Below are 19,382 nucleotides of genomic sequence, written 5' to 3'. Positions count from 1 at the left end.
GCATCCAGCGCAGAGCGGGTGGAAGGGCGGGAGGAGATGTGCGGTCCCTTTAAGACCCCAACGCTCGCTTAGCCAGAGGAGGGGGGTGCCGTGTGGGCGCTGCGTGATGGGAAAGTCGCCGGCTGAGCCTCACACTTTCTCCCGATTTCTTAACTTTCGGGTCGGGGGAGCGGGGAGAGAGCGGCGGTGCCGGGGCGGAGAAAGGGTGCGGGCTTGCAGCGGCTGCTTGCTCGCGGAATTCCCGCCCGCGCCGAGCGGCCGGCCTCTCGGGCCAAGTGGGGAGCGGGCGGCGGGCGGGCAGGTGGCCCCGGGCCGCCGCGCCCGCGCCTTGTCTCTGCCCCCGGGAGCCGAGCGAGCCGCTGTTCCCTCGTGGTGTGAGGGCGGTGATGTTTTTCCTCCCACCCACTTTTGAGTCCCCCCTCCCCCCTCGCGCGCACTCCAGCTCTCGCCACAACCTGCGAGTCCTCGTCCTCGGAGGAGCGCCCCGGGGAGCTCGGAGCGCTTGCACGCGTGGAAGACGGAGGAGGCCGGTGGCCAGGTAAGTGAGCAGTGTCCGGCGCCCGTTTCCCCTCCCTTCCTTTCCAGCCTTTGCACAGGTGGGCCGTCTTCCCCCAGGGCGCCCAGAACTTCCCCGACCTGCCACCCTAACCCGCTCTCCGCCACAGCTGCCCGCGGCCCGGCTGGAGGTGGAGCCCAGGGCGCCAGACCAAGGCAGGTCGGAGGCCGCCGGATTCGAACTCACCGCTCGCCACTCTCGCTCGGCCTGCGTAGTTCCAGGCTCTGGAGCTGCGGGGAGGCCACTTGGGTAGCTACCTAACGGCTTTCTACGGTCCCCTTAGTGATCGCATGTGTCCCGAGCCTTTTGCTGGCTTGCTGAGGTGCCCTGGACCCGTAGGTAGTTCATACGTGCTCAAGTTAACCAAACAGGGCGGACTGGTCGAGAGGCTCCTCTATGCTCCCTCTGGACATCTGCCTCATTTTCCGGCCCGGACCACTGGCGTCTGGGTTGGAGACGCTAGGCTCGGGGAGCAACGCAGTGTTGCCAGAACGTAGGGCCTGGAAGCCTGGCTTCTGGTGCCTGCCGGCCCTGCCACTAACTTTCTGAGAATGGGCAATTGAGTTCTCTGGGCTCCAGGATGCCCATTTTGAAGGTGGGGTTGTTGTGGGGAATAAAATGAAATGATAGATAGCAAAGGTGTTTTGCAAGCCAAATGGCGGGGCCTTGTTCTTCAGTCATAGCAGCGATGAAGGCATCTCGACTTAGACCAGAGACACCCTGGCCTGAAGCTGCCATTTTTCAGTGACAACCTACCACCAGTGAACCGAGCTTTTCTTGTTGGGTGGTAGACCGGGGAGAGGATTTTAGCTGATGGACACGGGCCTGAGAATCCAGTGTCTTCTTACTGTTTGTCGGAAAGAGGATTGCTACCCTGGAGGCTGCCCCACAGATGACAGTGAATGTGAGATTGCAAGGGCACTGAAGCCTCTCGGCAGGATTAAAGAAACACTGTGGGTCCTGAAGAGCTGGCCCATGTGCTCATCCCTTAGCCTTCCTTTGGGAACGTCTCTGATTCTGTTCTACCCAGGAGACCTCTTCTGTGAACCGACAGACCCCTGACACTTGGTGGTCCAGATTGCCTTGCAGTCCCAGCCTTGGTCCCTTTGCTTGACGCAAATGAACTTTGTGAGGCCCCTTAATGGATACATTCCTTTAGGTTCTGACCTGTTTCTTGTTCTCTTGTAAAGCGCACTCACCCTCTCCCACTCTGCAGTGTTAGTCCCAGAATTTTGTTTTCTTTGTTGTTTTCTTGTTGGGGCCTGGATGCCCCCAAAATATGTCAATGGCTACATTTCTAAGTAACCTGTAAAAGGGCCAGTGCAAGTTCAACGGCACAACGGCCTGTGTGAAGCAGACAGAGAGTTAATACCGAAATAACTCCAGTTAACTGGGTCAAAGTGTAATTTGAAAAATTAAGGACATTTTGGCTCTTTGCAAGTGTAAGAGTCGGCATGCTTGCTCAGCAATGCTTGCTGGTGTTTATTGCTGCAGCCCTAACAAATGTCTTGAACGGCCCCCCTCCCCCAAAAGAAAAAGTTAAAGCGATAAAGAGAAATTGAACGGAGACCTGGGGAGGGAACTCTTACAGGTTTATAGCTCTGCACAGAATACAAAGGCAGGACTTCAGGCTCTTGTAAATCAAAAGTGATTATTTATAAAGAGATTCGTTTTCTGATGTTCGACATCCCAGCCGGGGAGGCCACACAGATGACAGGAACGCCAAAAGAGATTAATTGCTCTCTAGTCACCAACTTTTCTCTTTGCTCATACCATTAGTTGAGACCCAAGAAAAGCAAAAAAATTCTAAGAGCCGTTTTCTTGCCAGCTTGAATTATGAGGCAATGCTACTGTTCACCGAATCACCCAACCATTGTACAAGAAAAACAACCCGGTTGGTTCTTGCATGGGGAGACCCGAAAACCGTGGTTTCAGAAATCCCCCCCGAGACCCATACGTGATTGTGATAAATTGGATTTCAGCGGTTAAAAAAAAATCTTTCTCATTTGGAGGCTTGGGGGATAAGCTTATTAAAGTAGGCTCAGGAAGAAACCTCACTGGGATGAGTAGCTGTGTTAAAGCGTTCGTGGAAATGAGTTGCTTCAATGGAACCTGGTAACTCTCAGAGGACAGAGGTAGACATTCCAGTGATTGAAGCTGGACCAAAAGCTCACAGAGGGGACCAAGACATGAGAACCCAGGTCTTTGGAAGGCTAGGAACATGTCCCAGGAGAATTTATCCTTGTTTAAGGAGCAGGGAGGACGTAGAGAGGCAGACCAGTTCTGCAAAGCCTGGCTGATAGCATAACTTATTCTCTATGGACAGTTTTTCTTTGGTTACTTACATACTCGTAATTTGAAACAATGGATTTTAAATTACCTGGCCAACTTCATAGCGTTTAAAGTAAGAGCTGTGGCATCCACATCACGGCCCAAAGACAATTCAGCTCTCCAGAATGATCATCTTGCATTCCATCCAGCTCTCTATACTCAATATTTAGGTTGGACCCTCTGAAAAGATCGTTGAGCTCAGTTCCCATCCAATGTTAACCCCAGATTGAAATGTGGTGTTTCTCGAATTATTTAAATATTTTCAAATCACCCATTGGAAGAGTTTTTCCTTATAGATCTCATAGGAGACACAGGAGAAACATTGATCAGTCGTGCCTCATCCCTGAAGGATTAATAATAACGGTAGTCTTGAAGCTAAGATCAGTTAACTTTCATTTCAGAAATTGTTTGGGTCACTGCCTATTATTTTTGTTTGCCAAAATGGCCATTTTGCAAACCCCAGTTTCCCTTTTCTCCCAAAGAAAATCTCTTGAGAAATCAACTTTAATTCCCTTAGAAATGAGGATTTCAAAATTTATTTTTACTTTCCTATGACTTGCCTGCAAGGATTTAGCCTCAGCGTTGGATAGGAATGTATGTTCATCCGCTTGAATTTCTCCCCACAGTCTTTGCAAGACAGGAGAGGCAAGTTCTCTTTTCTTAGCAGAAAAACAATGCTTGCACTTATGTAAATTCTCCAGCACTCTTTCCCCAGCAAGTTAGGAGCCTAAGCATCAGAGATCTCCATCAGTTCCAGAGGATCTGTTCTAAGTCTTCTTTTCTGCTTTCTTCCCAACAGCTTGAGTACCCAGGGCCCCGAAAGTTTCAAGTTGCCTTTTGCAGTGGCCAGAATGAGAAAAAAGTGGAAGATGGGAGGCATGAGATACATCTTCTCCTTGTTGCTGTTCTTTCTTTTCCTAGAAGGAAGCAAAGCAGAGCAAGTAAAACGTAAGTGTCTTGAGTTTAAAAAACAAGATACTTTCTTGTAATTTCTTTGAAAGTGTGATTATAATCTGAAGAGATTGTGATTTAGCCCAAATGTGGCCATGCCATTATTCTAAGAGAAGAAAGTGAATGTTACTGGTTTATGCGTGAGTTGGTAAAAGAATGAGAGCTTTGACTCGGGCTAACTAAATTTGGGGCTGTTTTTCTGATTATCATATAGTTTTCATCTCATAGGACACATGACACATTAGCCTATTTTCCTTTTCCTGTTCTAAACTGTACAAATCTCATTCCATTTTACGTAATTCTTGAAATATCTGACAGATGAGCTGGATTTTTTCCCAAATTTCAGACTCTTCAGCAAAGGTTTTCAGTTTATGAAAAAGAATAACACCGAAAAGAAAAAGAAAAAAAAAAAGAAAAATGTAAAGCAGGCTCTGCCTCTTCCCTTCTGCTGAAAAACGAAGAAGGAAAAAACCTTCACATGAACTGGGTTGAGATGAAAAATCCTTTGAGGAAATTGAGATTCCAGGGACCGTGAGCAAATTGGATGGCATTTATTGAAAGGAACGTCCCCGCAAAGCCAGGGAATATTTCTAGAAAGTCAGCGATCCGTGTGATGGGCTGACACATTGGAGAAAGCAGAGTGGCAGGAAAGGGGAGTAATTAACCCTCTTCACAGCCACATTTGGGAGATTTATGAGTAACCGTTGACACCGCTGCTCTTGTTAGGAACTTTCTGCTTGCCTTTGCCCACTGTGAGCCTCACCTTCTTTGGGCCACTTGCAGCCACCTCTGAGGTGGACCCTGGCCCTAAATTTGAAGGAAAAGCCATTGCTCTAGTTCCCCTTTTTGGCTGCATCAAAAGAAGCACAAAGTGGAACTGGTCCAAGAGGGGCATTCTCTGCTCCACTGAGCTTATTCATGAGAAGGAACTGTGCAAATATGCTTGGTAGGAGCTGAAACAGCATCTGAAGCCCATCACTTAAACATTTATCTCCTTTATCAGCATAAGTTAAATATATCAGGCATGAGGCTTGCTGACAGGGAGAACAATGCCAAACCTGTTCCATTGTTACCTGTGTTTCTGCCCCACTACGATTTTCATAGTAAAGTGAGTCTCCTTCCTGGGAGCGATAGTGCTTTTGATTAGGCTTTTAAACATGAGTAATCCGTGGTGATATCTAGTGTGATCGAGGCACAGCAGGAAGTTTAGCAGGACACGGTATCATTAAGGAAGCTTGGATCAGCCTCTTCTCTTGCAGTCCTCAACGGGCCTCCTTCTCCTTCTACTTGAATGTGTAATCGACCTCAGAACCCTCCTCTTCCAGAAGTCCTCCTTGATTTAAGTGGATATGATAGAAAAGTTGTCCATCCATTCTCAGCTAAACTCGCAAGCAGCTGGGCTTAAAAATCCTTCCTCTCTCAGGAAGAAACTTCCCTTATGGACTTACTGGCAGCATGGGGAAGCTTGCAACTATTTGTTAGAAGACCATCTCTTCTGGGAAGCCTTCCACATTCGTGAAGAATTGAGGAATATTGTCCATGCAACTTAGAGCTTAACTGACAAACCAAAAAAAATATGATTGAAAAACGATTGACAGACCCCCAAAACTATCACTCTCTGACATTTCCTACTGCTTATGAATCTGTCCCAAGCCCCTTTGATATTCAGTTGGTGTCAAAATGATTATGTAACAGATGGCCTAGGGGACCAGTTCTGGTCTAGTGTTTCAGGCTTATAGTCAGATAATGAGGCTAAGGTCATGGTCATTCCCTGAATGAGCCACTCAGCATCATTCTTTGTGGCCACACCCAAGCTAACTGTCTCGAAGACATGTGCAAATTTACCTCCACTAAAAGGAAACTCTCAAAGCATATGCCCTAGGTATGTTGCCTTGATACACACACACACACACACACACACACACACACACACACACACAGACGCACACACACACACTACATGCGCAGAGATTTATATTACAGCTCTAAGAGAAGTTAGAAGCAGTGGGGAATGGTTACATAAATGATCCATGTAATGTACTATTATGCTACCATTCAAACACTGCTTATTGAAAATGCTTATATTAACTTATTTTAAAATTTCTTAAATTATAAAATTAATAATATTCATTGTACAAAATGATATGAAAGTATCTGAACTTCATAAAGAACCTGTATCTCTCAACACCCATCCCACTCCCCAGGGATGACCGTTACTAATAGTTTGCTGTGTGTTCTTCCAAACTCTTTTCTCTCTGTGTTATAAAAACATATATACATGTCTGTAGGGTTTTTTCTTTTACAAAAATTGGATATTATATATATATTTTTCTGTAACCTGCTTTTATTCAGCAGTGTGTCCAGGACATCTTTCCATGTTAGAACATTGCAGTGTAACAGTACCATATTCTTTCTAATGTCTACATAGTTCCCAATTATATGAGTGTGCCATGGTTTGTTTAACCAGTCCCTATTTGTAGATATTTAGGTTGTATCCAGTTTTTGCTATTACTATAAGTAAGGCATTAATGGATGTCTTAAGGCACTTAGGCAAGTATTTGTGAGTAACTGTTAGGTCAAAGTGTATGTTCAGTTTTAATCTTGGTAAGAACTGTCAAATTTCCTTCAAAAAATGTATCAATTTATGCTTCCACCATCTTTGTATGCATGTCCATTTCTAATTCCTTCACTGAAAGTATTATTAATCTTTGTATTTTAGGGCCAGTTTAATAGGGGAAATAATATCTCAGTTTTGTTGTGATACTTTCCTATTACTGGAGTATCTTTTCAATTATTTTTAAGTCAATTGTATTTCTTCACTGAATTGGCTTTCATTTGGGTGCGTGTCTTACTGATTTGCAAAAGCTTATTTATTAACGTAACATCAAATGTTTTTATTAACTTTTGTATTTCACATATTATTTTCCCAGTCTACCATTTGATTTAAACTTTGTATAAGTTGTATTTTCCCGTACAGAAGTTTTAAATTTTCTTGTAGTCAGATCTGTCATTCATTTCCTTTATGGCTGCCCTGTGCGGCATGCGGGATCTTAGTTCCCTGACCAGGAATTGAACCCGTGCCCCCTGAGGTGGAAGCGAGGAGTCCTAACCACTGGACCATGAGGGAATTCCCTCCTACTCCATATTCTTGTATTTTCTTCTACTGCTTCCATAATTTGGGGTTTTACCCGTAATTTTCTGTTCTATCTGAAATTTATATTCATGCATGGTGTGCAATAGGGAACTAACTATTTTATTTTTAAATGTTGAGCCTTCTTTTAATTAATTTATTTTTTTATTTTTGGCTGTGTTGGGTCTTCGTTTCTGTGCGAGGGCTTTCTCTAGTTGTGGCAAGCGGGGGCCACTCCTCATCGCGGTGCGCGGGCCTCTCACTGTTGCGGCCTCTGTCGTTGCGGAGCACAGGCTCCAGACGCGCAGGCTCAGTAGTTGTGGCTCATGGGCCTAGTTGCTCCACGGCATGTGGGATCTTCCCAGACCAGGGCTCGAACCCGTGTCCCCTGCATTAGCAGGCAGATTCTCAACCACTGCGCCACCAGGGAAGCCCCGGGAACTAACTTTTTATCTCTGGGTGGTAGGTGCACGACTGTTACTTTTGTTCATTTTTGTACTTCTCTTTATTACAAAGTTTCCACAATTGGCAAATACTACTTTTACAACAGGTAAAAGTCCTTTAAAGTAAAAGGACATCTTGTTTCCCATATTTCTACCGTCGAGTTCTAGAGAAGGGTATAGGTATGGGGGTGGAAGGAGTAAAAAGAGGGTTTTTTTTTTTAATTAAAAAAAAAAACTAGAAAAACTTCAGGAAACATGTTAAGTGTAAAGTTAATAAAGCTTCCCGTCTCTCTTTGTTCCCTGATACCATTTTACCCAAGGAAGCCAAGGTTTTTGATTTTTCACAGGCTGGTTCGAGTGTAAGTTTCTAGGTCAAGGCAGATGCTCTGTAGCCTGTTTGCTCTCCTGTTTTAGGCATCAGGGTGGAATGAGAGGGGATGCTGTTATGGTCAAAGATGCTCACTCAATTGGTGTAGTCTGAGGAGGTCTGCAGAAAATGCTTCAATTGCAGAAAGCTGTTTGCACAAGGAAAAGTAGAAGTGGGTGCTACCACTTACTAGTAGCTAATTAGCCAGAATTCCCTTGCTCTCACAGGAGGGAAGACAGGTTCAGGAACCCAGGAAATACTGAACGTGCATCACAGTGGATGAATGAGCCATTTATGGCTTATATAAAAGTTTGTTACTGTCCAGAAGCAGCAAGGTTTGAGGTCTTTAGCCGGGATAAGGTCTTTGTGTAACTCCATTATGCTCTGTTGTTAAAGTTGTAGTCAAAAGAGGCCAGGAAGCTCTTTTGATGTTCAAAGAAGCATAACATTCAGTGCTTAATATTCATGCAAATATAGGACAAACAGGCTGAAGGGTTTGCCTCTTTTGGCAATTCTGACTTAGGTAATGAACTATTGATCAAAGTGAGGTGGAAGAGTTGAGTTGTTAAGAATATTCAATTATGTATTTCAAATGGACCAGCCTGTGCCAAGGCTGGCAGTCATCCTGGGGAGAGAAATTGTTCGTGTATTTCATGGCGTCCATTCCTGCTTTATAAGGTGAGTTAGCTGGGTCTTCCAAGGGACTAGATTCTCATTCATTTTTCTCCTCAGGAGAAAAGCTTCCAACGTTTGTATTTGCTTGAAAATGGGCCTCTGAACTTCCCAGGAAGGGCGAGTCCCCAGAAGAGTGAAGGGAAGGAAGAGGATACTTAGAAAATTTGAGACATGGGGATCATGGCCTTATGGAGCCTACCCAGCCTCTTTATTGTGAAAGCCAACCAGAAAGGCTTGAGTTTTCCACCTCTAGATTCTCACTTGGACGTTCGAGGTGATGTTTTGACAAGAGAAAGAAGCTAGCAGAAGAGTAGACCCGTTGACATCTTAGGGGTTTAAATAGATGGAAGTAGAATAAATGAAGCATACCTTAAAATTAGATAGTTTAATGCTTTTCAAAGTATGTTCATAATTATTTTTTATACTGGGGGGGAACCAGTGGGGTTGGGTATGGAAGCTCTGGAGTCCACGTAGATACAAACCCCAGCTCCATGACTTTCTTACTTACCTTGGGAACGTTGCTTAATCTTTCCAGCTTTAGCGGTCTTATCAGTACAGTTGGGGAAATAATAGCGTAGTGACCATCAACATGGTCATTTGAAGAACTGATGAGACTGTTCACATGGAGTGCTTTGTGACAGTGGCTGGCACACAGTCTTTAATAAGTGGTAGCGATTCAAGTAACTCTCTTGCAAGCCAAATGATATTCTCCCCTTAATCTTCAGATGAGAAACTTGAAACCCAGTGAGGTCAGGTGACTTTGTACAAGGCCAGACAGTAAGTCCAAGGCAGTGCCAGAGTGAAAACCCAGGTCTCCAAATTCAGTGTTCTGTTCACTACACCAGTGTGTGTCTAGCAGTTCTCTGAGGAAGCCAGTGCATTCTCTCGAAGAGAAGCCCAGTCCTTTGCACATGGCAGCCACTTAACACATGAGATGATCCGAGTAAGTGAGTAAAGAACTTTGTAACCAGAATTCCTAAGAGAGGCAGTATACTATTTGGGAGTTAAAAGACAGAGACTAGGACTAAAGTTATTCTGGAACCTAAATAAGCTAAGCCAGAGGAAATTTGTGAGGAAGGTTAAAAATATGTGCCTTTATGTCCACGCTTCTTAGATTTCCCTGACTTCTCAGTAGGATTGGAATGTCCTCATAGTCTAATGGCGAGTGGACTGTGCTTTAAGTCAGCGGACCTGGTTTCTGGTCAGTTCTGTTGCTTGCTGTGTGGTATTGGTTGAGTCATTCATGCTCTCTCTGAACTAAAGATTCTCTACTCTCTAACTGAGAGGAATTCTTGCTTTCTGGACAGCAAACTAAAGGATGCCAGAATAGGGGTTGGGGTGGTGGGACAAGGGAAACCAAGGCTCTGGTTTTAGATACTTGGAGCATACCCAGACTTTTATCATTGACACAAGATTGTTGCAAAGAGTATTTTATTCATTTAAGATTTATAGCCTGCCTACTTCTAAAAAAATTAGATACGGGTTATACATGAAACAATGGTTGCAAGATGACTTTCTAAAAGATGAAAAAAAATGGAGGCAATCTGAGGAAAGTAGAAAGGGTAGATGTTCTTAACACCTGCTTTGGTACATTATTCACATTCTAAATTGGCTTATGATTCCTGAAAAGATAAAAAGAGAAAGTTTCCATTGGTGGGCAAGAGACAATTATAGTTTCATCTATAGAGATTTATTTCCCACCTCCCACTTACTCAAACAGTATTAATGATGGGATGTTTCCATGAAGCACATTCTGGGTGGTACAAAGACACCAACTGTAACCTTAATTTCATAGAAGAGAGAAGAATTGTGTTCGGCATTTCTTTATTAACCCTCTGTAAAGGAAGAGGGCAAGTATTAAATTTTAACTCAGTAAAAGTCTTTCTGTAAGTGCTAAGAAAAAGTGGCCCAGATATTTTAACTTTGGATGATATAAGTTAATTGAAGGCTAGAACATATAAATGTTATACAAATGGTTGTTTAATATGTCTACTAGATTGGATTGTCAATTATCAGATGCCCTAAGCAAAGTTTATATTAACGTTATTTTTTCTATTTAAAAACAGATGCTCAGGGCTTCCCTGGTGGCGCAGTGGTTGAGAGTCCGCCTGCCGATGCAGGGGACACGGGTTCGTGCCCCGGTCCGGGAGGATCCCACATGCCGCGGAGCGGCTGGGCCCGTGAGCCATGGCCGCTGGGCCTGCGCGTCCGGAGCCTGTGCTCCGCAGCGGGAGAGGCCACAACAGTGAGAGGCCCGCGTACCGCAAAAAAACCAAACCAGAACAAAACAAAACAAAAAACAGATGCTCATTTTTAAAACAAAATACACCTGAGGCAGCTCTTTATTTATTTTTGGCTGTTGGGTCTTTGTTGCTGCACGTGGGCTTTCTCTGGTTGTGGCGAGCAGGGGCTACTCTTCCTTGCGGGGCGCGGGCTTCTCATTGCAGTGGCTTCTCTTGTTGCAGAGCGTGGGCTCTAGGCGCGCGGGCTTCAGTAGCTGTGGTGCCTGGCCTTCAGTAGCTTTGGCTCGTGGGCTCTAGAGCGCAGGCTCAGTAGTTGTGGTGCACGGGCTTAGCTGCTTCGTGGCATGTGCGATCTTCCCGGACCAGGGCTCAAACCCGTGTTCGCTGCGTTGGCAGGCGGATTCTTAACCATTGCGCCACCAGGGAAGGCCCATATGCTCATTTTTTAACATTCAGAAGTACATAAAAGTATTAGGAAAACAAAAGTCATTGGTAATCTCAACATTTACGTTAATCATGGTTAATTGGCATATAGGCTTCTAGTGTTTTTTTCTACGCTCAGCTGTACATACATATTGTTTTATAAAAATGAAGCACTATCTTGTAGTGAATTTGGTTTACTATGCCAATTAACGACTGATTCTCTCAAATGCACCTGTAGTGGAGATATAACTCCTGTTGTCTAAAGCGAAAGCTGAATATTTTAGATGCCAGTTGCAGAACATGCAAAGTCGATCCTGTTGTGAAAAGTTCAAGAGCACAACTTGAATTCTTGACCAAGCGGAAAGTAAACCCCTTTTAGCAGAGACTTGTGCAGCTGAGGTGCTGATAGAAAAAACAATTTGTTTTCTTCGGAGAAGAGCTTTGATTTTTGCCTGAAGTCCTACGCCAGATGACAAGTAAGAGGTGATTTTGGCCAGAAAAATTATTCAGATCAGGTTTCACCAGCTGAACAGCCTTTCTGTAAAAGGATCTCCTATGGCCTCATAGTAAAGACTAATGAGAATACCATCAAGTCCCAGTTATCCATGTTAATGGGAGATAGAAGGGCACAATGAATTGAAATTTCATGGAAAATCTCCATTTCTCAACTTAGCCAATAACGTCGCCTTGTTCAACTGTCAAACCTCTTTGAAATATGGACCCTTTTCTTCTCGTTGAGTCTGCCCACCTGCTAATAGAAAAGCTAGTAGAAAAGGCAGGTAGTGGGAAGGCCGTGGTGTGCATAGGCCACTCAATATATATATTAAGTTGAATTGATTTTGGACGAATGATCCAACAAATAGGAATAAGGTAATTAACCCCCAGATAAAGAGGAATAAGCTGTATACTCAAGGTGAAGAACTTGGCTTTTTCCTGGCTTTCCTTTTTCATTGGCTTCCACCGCCTGGAAAGGAAGTCTTAAAGCCCTGAGGAAATCTGACTGAGACTTCAATTCTAGAAACCCAATTTCTAGAGAAATAGGACCCTTTTTTTCTGTAGTAACTACTACATCCTGCCCTTCCTCCATTCTGCTTCAAGTTTGATGAATGGCAGAAGGAAAGTACTTGGGCTTTTAATTTTTCCTTCACTATTATAGTAGTCTTTTTTTAAAAAAATAAATTCTTAAGGAATTTGTTTACTTGATTTGTCCTCTCATATAATGAACAGCAAAGATCCATCTCTCCCTTTCTACTGACTGTATGTGTTATAATAAAATAAATATTATTGTTATACTTACATGATGATGTGTCTACGGTAATAGCTCTTATCGAAAACAGCTCGTGGGAATATTTTCTTGCCTTTAGACTGGTGATGAAGTTATTGACCTTTTGACCTAGTCCTGGGTGCTAGACAGTAATGGTTGGGCAAAACATTGATGGCATAGTGGCACATCTCTGTTGTTTACTTTTTGTCGTCATTGTTTCTGTTAACAGGGCCCCCCTAAAGTAGCAGGGATTGCCACTTTTAATTAGGGCCAGCTGAACCATTTGAAAAATAGCTATGATGATGCAGGTTGAAGGTCCATCTCAAATGTTAGTTGGAATTCCTTTGGGATCAAGTTCTACTCAACAGATACCATGAGTTAGTGGTAAGTCATGAATTCTCCAGCTGGTATCTCTCAGGTACTGGCAGGTGATAAGCTTACTTTTCTTGCCTGTATCTCCTAAAAGTTGGCGAGGCATCATTGCTTCAGTCAAATCAGCTCACTTGTGCTTCTTGTCCAAGACGATATACTGGAACTTTAGGTGTGGTCAATGATGCTGTGTAACTCATGAAATTCACTCCTGGGTGACGGCAAAAAGTTTTTAAAAGTTCAGACTTAGAAGCATGTGCTGAAATGGACTTTATTGTAGTTTCTGAAAATTGATCATTGTTCGGTGTGCTCACGGAGAGATCAGCTATAATTGTGCTAACCGCTCAATCTTGGACAGCCACGGTAAAAAAATGTCTTAAAGATTATAGTGTTTACTTTTGCTATGTAATAGAAAAAAAACGGTGCCAGTAATTACAGAAGCATTGTTTAATAGCACCAGTGATGTTACTGTTTAGCTCCTTGTCTCTGCCTTCAGTTCCTGAATTTGCTCCTTCCAGGAATAAGTGGATTTCTGTCTGGGGCATAATTGGCAAAATCCCATGTTTCTGAGGTAATAGGACCAAGGTACTTGATGAAGACCATTATATTTGCATTTATGGTCGGGTTTCTCTCTGAAGTTAGTGTTTGAGTAAGATATTTTCATCCTCAAGATGCATAGTTTGTAAGACACTAGTATCGTAATATGAGATAAATGCCATGTGAGTATTATGAGGAAAGTGCTGATAGGTATAAAGAGAATGAAAAAGAACCTTTAGCTGGGGTACTCTTGGCTTCCCAACTAGATTTCATAGCCTTTGAGAGCATGGGCACTATTTCATACTTTATGATTTATCATTGAGATGGATAGCAAAAAAAATGCAAAATGCAGTCTGCCAGCTGTACCATCTCATATAATCTATTTGAGCATGACTTGACTTCACTACAGACAGCACCTTATTCTTTAAAAGATGAGCAAAGCTGCGTCTCAGAGGTAGGGTGGAAGGGTATCTTGAGAAAAAGTTAGGCAAGAATGTGTGGAAGCCCATTATTTTTCAAGTTCTAAAAGTGGGTGACATGCACCTTACAACAATGTAGCAGGACAGGCAAAATGCTCTAGTGGTTCCAGTCCTTGGCTCTGAGGCCAGACTACTTAGGTTTGAATTCCAGCTCTGTACATTGACTAGTCATGTCAACTTAGGCATGTTACCAAACCTCCCTGTGCCTCAGATTCCGCATCTGTAAAATGGAGCTAATAATGTGATCTACCTTGTAGGGTTGTGGTGAGAATTTAGTGAATTTATGGATGTAAAACCCTTAGAACAGAGCCTGGCTGATAGGAAGTGTTCAACAAATTTTGTTGTTGTTTTCGTTATTATCATCATTCTCATCGGGCTCTATGTTTTTCAGGACCTGGTTCCTTGGCTCCTTTTTACATTTATCATCTACTTCCTTAGCCTTTGAGCCAAATTTGGAGCAGGAAAATTTAGATCACTCAGTTTCGCACATTGTCTACCAGTACTATTGAGAGGTTGAATTTGGGACAAACAGAATCTATTGGCTGAAGCAAGTTATTTGAATTATCTGTGGGTGTTTTTTTTTTTTTTTTTTTTTTTTTAGGTACGCGGGCCTCTCACTGTTGTGGCCTCTCCCGCTGCGGAGCACAGGCTCCGGACGTGCAGGCTCAGCGGCCATGGCTTACAGGCCCAGCCGCTCCGCGGCATGTGGGATCTTCCCGGACCGGGGCACGAACCCGTGTCCCCTGCATCGGCAGGCGGACTCTCAACCACTGTGCCACCAGGGAAGCCCTATCTGTGGTTTTCATGAATAGTGGTGAGCTCAGGTATACTGAAAGGATCCATTTCATAGTGTCCATGAAATAACCTGTCTTAAAGATATTTCAGAGAAATGATAGCAACTTGCTTAAAAGGTATATATAAAGAATACCCTCCTTGTGGCTTCGCTGTATACTGTTCCTTTGGAAACAGACTTTCCTGCAAGCTAGAATCTTTAACAATTTGGATGTGAGTATTAAAAATATGTAAATGCGCTTGAAACCCATATTTTGACAGCATGTCTTATTTTAGTGCTTGCTGAATCTTTCAGGGGTCCTTATATTTTATTATCCCATTTCTTTTTCATCAAGAAAGGAATAAATCACACAGCCATGTAGATCACATTGCTGATAATGGAAGCTCATCCAACTTCATATTTTTAGTAGGTAGATCTGATGTCAACTTCTGAGTGAGCTAATTATTTCTGACAGAATAATCCAGAATCAAATACATAATACACAAGCTTCCATCTTGCTTTGCGATGCGGATTTAAATCGACAAAGTAATTCCTAGCTTACCTCCATCCAAGATAAGTGGCTGAAGAACCATACAAGTAAGGCAATTTATACTAGCGTAATAATGCCACTTAAGTAGGCTCCTTCATGGATTTGCTTCTAAGCATATATTCAGATTCTTTCTGAAATGTCTAGATAAGTTGTATATATGAAATACAAATAACTTAGGTGTTTGCCATTTACATTATAAATTTATTGTAGAGAAACAGTCATTCTCCTCTCACCAACATGTGGAAGTTTGCAAAAGGTGCCTCATTTCGATGTTTGTTTTGGGAAATTCTTGATTGTCTCTCCTCAGTTAAAGATGCAGGGATTGTTAAAAATCTTTCCTGCTCCATTCTAGAACACCGTGGAGCAGAAGTCTAATTTGTGTGTGTACCAAGAAAATTGTATTCCTAAGATTTGGCTGAAAAATATACAAGTTATGTCTGCAAAGTAATTTTGATTTTTCTGAGTTCTTTTAATTAATAAATGGTTTTGAACACTTGCATTTAGTCCAAGAATATAGCTTAATATGACAATATTAATAATAATAATGGTAATATCATAAAAGGGGAAATAAAAATACTTACTAGAAATGAGTATGTATTCAACCTTCCTGATAAAGAAAAAAAGAAATATTGTTTCCACTTCCCTCACCAAATTTGAAAAGTTTTAAGCAATTAAAATATCCTGTGTTGGACATTTTCACACACTGCAATTGGAAAGTAAATTAGTGTAGCTTCTCTGGAGGGCAGCTTGACAATGTAGATCAGGAGTTTAAAAGCATTGAAAACCTTTGACCCAATAAATCTACTTCTAAGGATTTATATTAAGAAAATAACCAGTATTGCGTACACTGGTTTATATCCAAGAACATATATATTTTTAATTTATTTATATTTTGGCCACACCACATGGCATGTGGGATCTTAGTTCCCTGGCCAGGGATCGAACCCGGGCCCCATGCAGTGGAAGTGCAGAGCCTGAACCACTGGACTGCCAGGGAAGTCCTTATATACGAGGATATTTTTCATGGAATTTTTTTAAAAAGAAAGAGAAGGAAATAATTTGATACCCCCAAATAGGGGATGGGTTAAGAAATTATGGTTCAACTGTGTTAGTGGAGAATCATGTTACTAGGCATGTGGTATGGGGGAAATATTTAATGGCACAAAAACGTCCACAATGTGTTAATTTTAGAATGTAGTTTACAAAATGTACTGGGTTGGCCAAATAGTTCGTTTGGGTTTTCCCATAACGGGAAAACTTTAATGGGAAAACGGAACGAACTTTTTGGCCAACTCAGTATATTGTATACGCTGTTAATTTTATAATAAAAGACTTTATACACCTTTATGCACAGAAAAGAGACTAGAGACTAGAAAGAACTTCCAGTTTTTGGTCTGACACGTAAAGAGCTTCGAAGTTGTCACTCCCATAAGCAAAAAGCTTAAGGAAGTGAAAATCAACAACTCCTCTTAAATGAATCAGAAAATTGAGGTCACAGGGCAAACTGCCTTGTGTTTTTTACTCTGAAAACTGGAAAGACAGGCTAATACAGTTACCACTGCTGGATCCTGGTAGGAGCACTTAGCAGGTAATTGACTAATTGCTGGCAAAGGAGCATGTTCTAGCTTGGTAGAGAAAAACTCTTTCTTCATGAGTTTTACCTCCAGAATCCCCACCAGGTTCTCAGGTTTGGTGAAAAATTCCTAACTGTTTCAGGGAGAGGAGGGAAAAGGTAACCATTTTCAAATAAGCCCAGAGCTCTTTGTTCTCCATAACTAAGGCCTGGCCTCAAGGGAAGTGATTTTACCAGAGCCTAACTGATTTGTTTTTCTTTAATAAATTTATTTATTTATTTATTTATTTATTTTGACTGCATTGGGTCTTTGTTGCTGCACGGGGGCTTTCTCTAGTTGCGGCAAGTGGGGGCTACTCTTCGTTCCAGTGCATGGGCTTCTCCTTGCAGTGGCTTCTCTTGTTGCAGAGCACGGGCTCTAGGCACACGGGCTTCAGTAGTTGTGGCACGTGGGCTCCGTAGTTGTGCCATGTGGACTCCGTAGTTGTGTCTTGTGGGCTCTAGAGCACAGGCTCAGTAGCTGTGGTGCACAGGCTTAGTTGCTCCCTGGCATGTGGGATCTTCCCAGCCCAGGGCTCGAACCCGTGTCCCCTGCATTGGCAGGCGGATTCTTAATCACTGCACCACCAGTGAAGTCCCTGATTTGGGTTTTATCAGAGCCTAACCAACCTGGAAGAAGGAATATATACCCAACTCCACTAACCGTCCTGTCTCACCTACATTGATGGGGAAGAGCAAAGTTAATTAGCACTTTTGAAGGTCACAGCTCAGGGACATGGATCACTAAAAGACTGAGAGCTAATTATACGATTATAGAACACTTCTCCTTCCCCCACAATTTACTACCACATCAATTGGAGTCCTGTATAATAACAGGAGATTGAAAGGACTGCAAGCCTTAGACACTATTTAAGAAGGAGAACTAGGGAAACCCAAAAACAGTGGGGAGGGGATAAACAAAGGCATTAGGCAAATTTTAGCCTCTGACACCATGGCTACATAAAAACAGTAAAATTAGCTTAACTCCTAGCTAGATTAACATAGAATCTCACACTAATGCTCTACTTACCTCAGTTACTTTTCCCCAGTACATCGTGTCTGACTTTCAACAAAAAGACCCAGAATAGCCAAAGCAATCTTGAGAACGAAAAACGGAGCTGGAGGAATCAGGCTCCCTGACTTTGGATTATACTACAAAGCTACAGTAATCAAGACAGTATGATACTGGCTCAAACACAGACATATAGATCAAAGGAACAGGATAGAAAGCCCAGAGATAAACCCACGCACCTATGGTCAACTAATGTATGACAAAGGAGGCAAGGATATACAATGGAGAAAAGTAGTGTTGGGAAAGTAGTGTTGGGAAAACTGGACAGCTACAAAAAAAATCAATCTGAAGAGAAAAATCAAGTGTCAGAACCAGGCTCAGATATGGCAGACATTTTGAAATTATCAGACTTGGAATTTAAAATAAATAAGATTAAGGTACTAAGAACTCTAATGAAAGAAGTAGGCAAAATGTAAGAGTACATGGGCAATGTAAAGAGAGAGATGAAAACTCTAAGAAACAATCAAAAAGAAATGTGAGAAATCAAAAACACTGTAACAGAAATGAAGAATTCTTCTGATGAGCTCATCAGTACACTGGGCATGATTGAAGAAAGAATCAGTGAGCTAAAGATATGCCAAGAGAAACTTCCCAAGCTGAAAAAAATAATTTAAAAAATTCAACAGAATATTCAAGAACTGTGGGAAAATTACAAAAGGTGTAACGTGTATGTAACAGGAATACCAGAAGGAGAGGAGAAAGGAACAAAAGAAATATTTGAAGTAATAATGGCTGAGAATTTTCCAAAAGCAATGACAAACAGCAAAGCACAGATCCAGGGAGCTCAGAGAACACAAAGCAAGATAAATATGAGAAAACCTACACCTAAGCATATCATATTTAAACTACAGAAAATCAAAGACAAAGAGAACATCTTGAAAGATGCCAGAGAATTTATGTCATAGAGTGTTCTGCCTTTGTTTCCCTCTAAGAGTTTTATAGTGTCTGGCCTTATATTTACATCTTTAATCCATTTTGAGTTTATTTTTGTGTATGGTGTTAGGGAGTGTTCTAATTTCATTCTTTTACATGTAGTTGTCCAGTTTTCCCAGCACCACTTATTGAAGAGGCTGTCTTTTCTCCATTGTATATTCTCGCCTCCTTTATCAAGAATAAGGGGACCATATGTGTGTGGGTTTATCTCTGGGCTTTCTATCCTGTTCCATTGATCTATATTTGTTTTTGTGCCAGTACCATACTGTCTTGATGACTGTAGCTTTGTAGTATACAAATAGTATACTACCCTATGATACCTTTATCAAGAATAAGGGGACCATATGTGTGTGGGTTTATCTCTGGGCTTTCTATCCTGTTCCATTGATCTATATTTCTGTTTTTGTGCCAGTACCATACTGTCTTGATGACTGTAGCTTTGTAGTATACAAATAGTATACTGAAGTATATACTGACTATTCGGGGTCTTTTGTGTTTCCATACAAACTGTGAAATTTTTTTGTTCTAGTTCTGTGAAAAATGCCATTGGTAGTTGGATAGGGATTGCGTTGAATCTGTAGGTTGCTTTGGGTAGTATAGTCATTTTCACAATGTTGATTCTTCCAATCCAAGAACATGGTATATCTCTCCATCTGTTTGTATCCTCTTTAATTT

General features: G+C 42.2%; 1 protein-coding gene across 4 annotated transcripts in view; it reads left to right on the top strand.

Moving 5' to 3' along the window:
• The first annotated feature begins 114 nt into the window (after window positions 1-114).
• The window catches only part of CHRDL1 (chordin like 1), a 115,486-nt gene continuing 96,218 nt past the window's right edge, over window positions 115-19,382 (top strand). For all 4 annotated transcript variants that reach the window (XM_033408818.2, XM_012537348.3, XM_033408817.2 and 1 more), the window contains exons 1-2: window positions 115-538; window positions 3,687-3,835. In XM_033408818.2, coding sequence (XP_033264709.1) covers window positions 387-538; window positions 3,687-3,835 — 301 coding nt within the window. In that variant the 5' untranslated portion in view covers window positions 115-386. The remainder of the gene's footprint in view (window positions 539-3,686; window positions 3,836-19,382) is intronic.

This window comes from Orcinus orca, chromosome X (genome assembly GCF_937001465.1).
Source record: "Orcinus orca chromosome X, mOrcOrc1.1, whole genome shotgun sequence".
Lineage (NCBI taxonomy): Eukaryota > Metazoa > Chordata > Mammalia > Artiodactyla > Delphinidae > Orcinus > Orcinus orca.
This window is presented reverse-complemented; position numbering and strand designations above follow the sequence as displayed.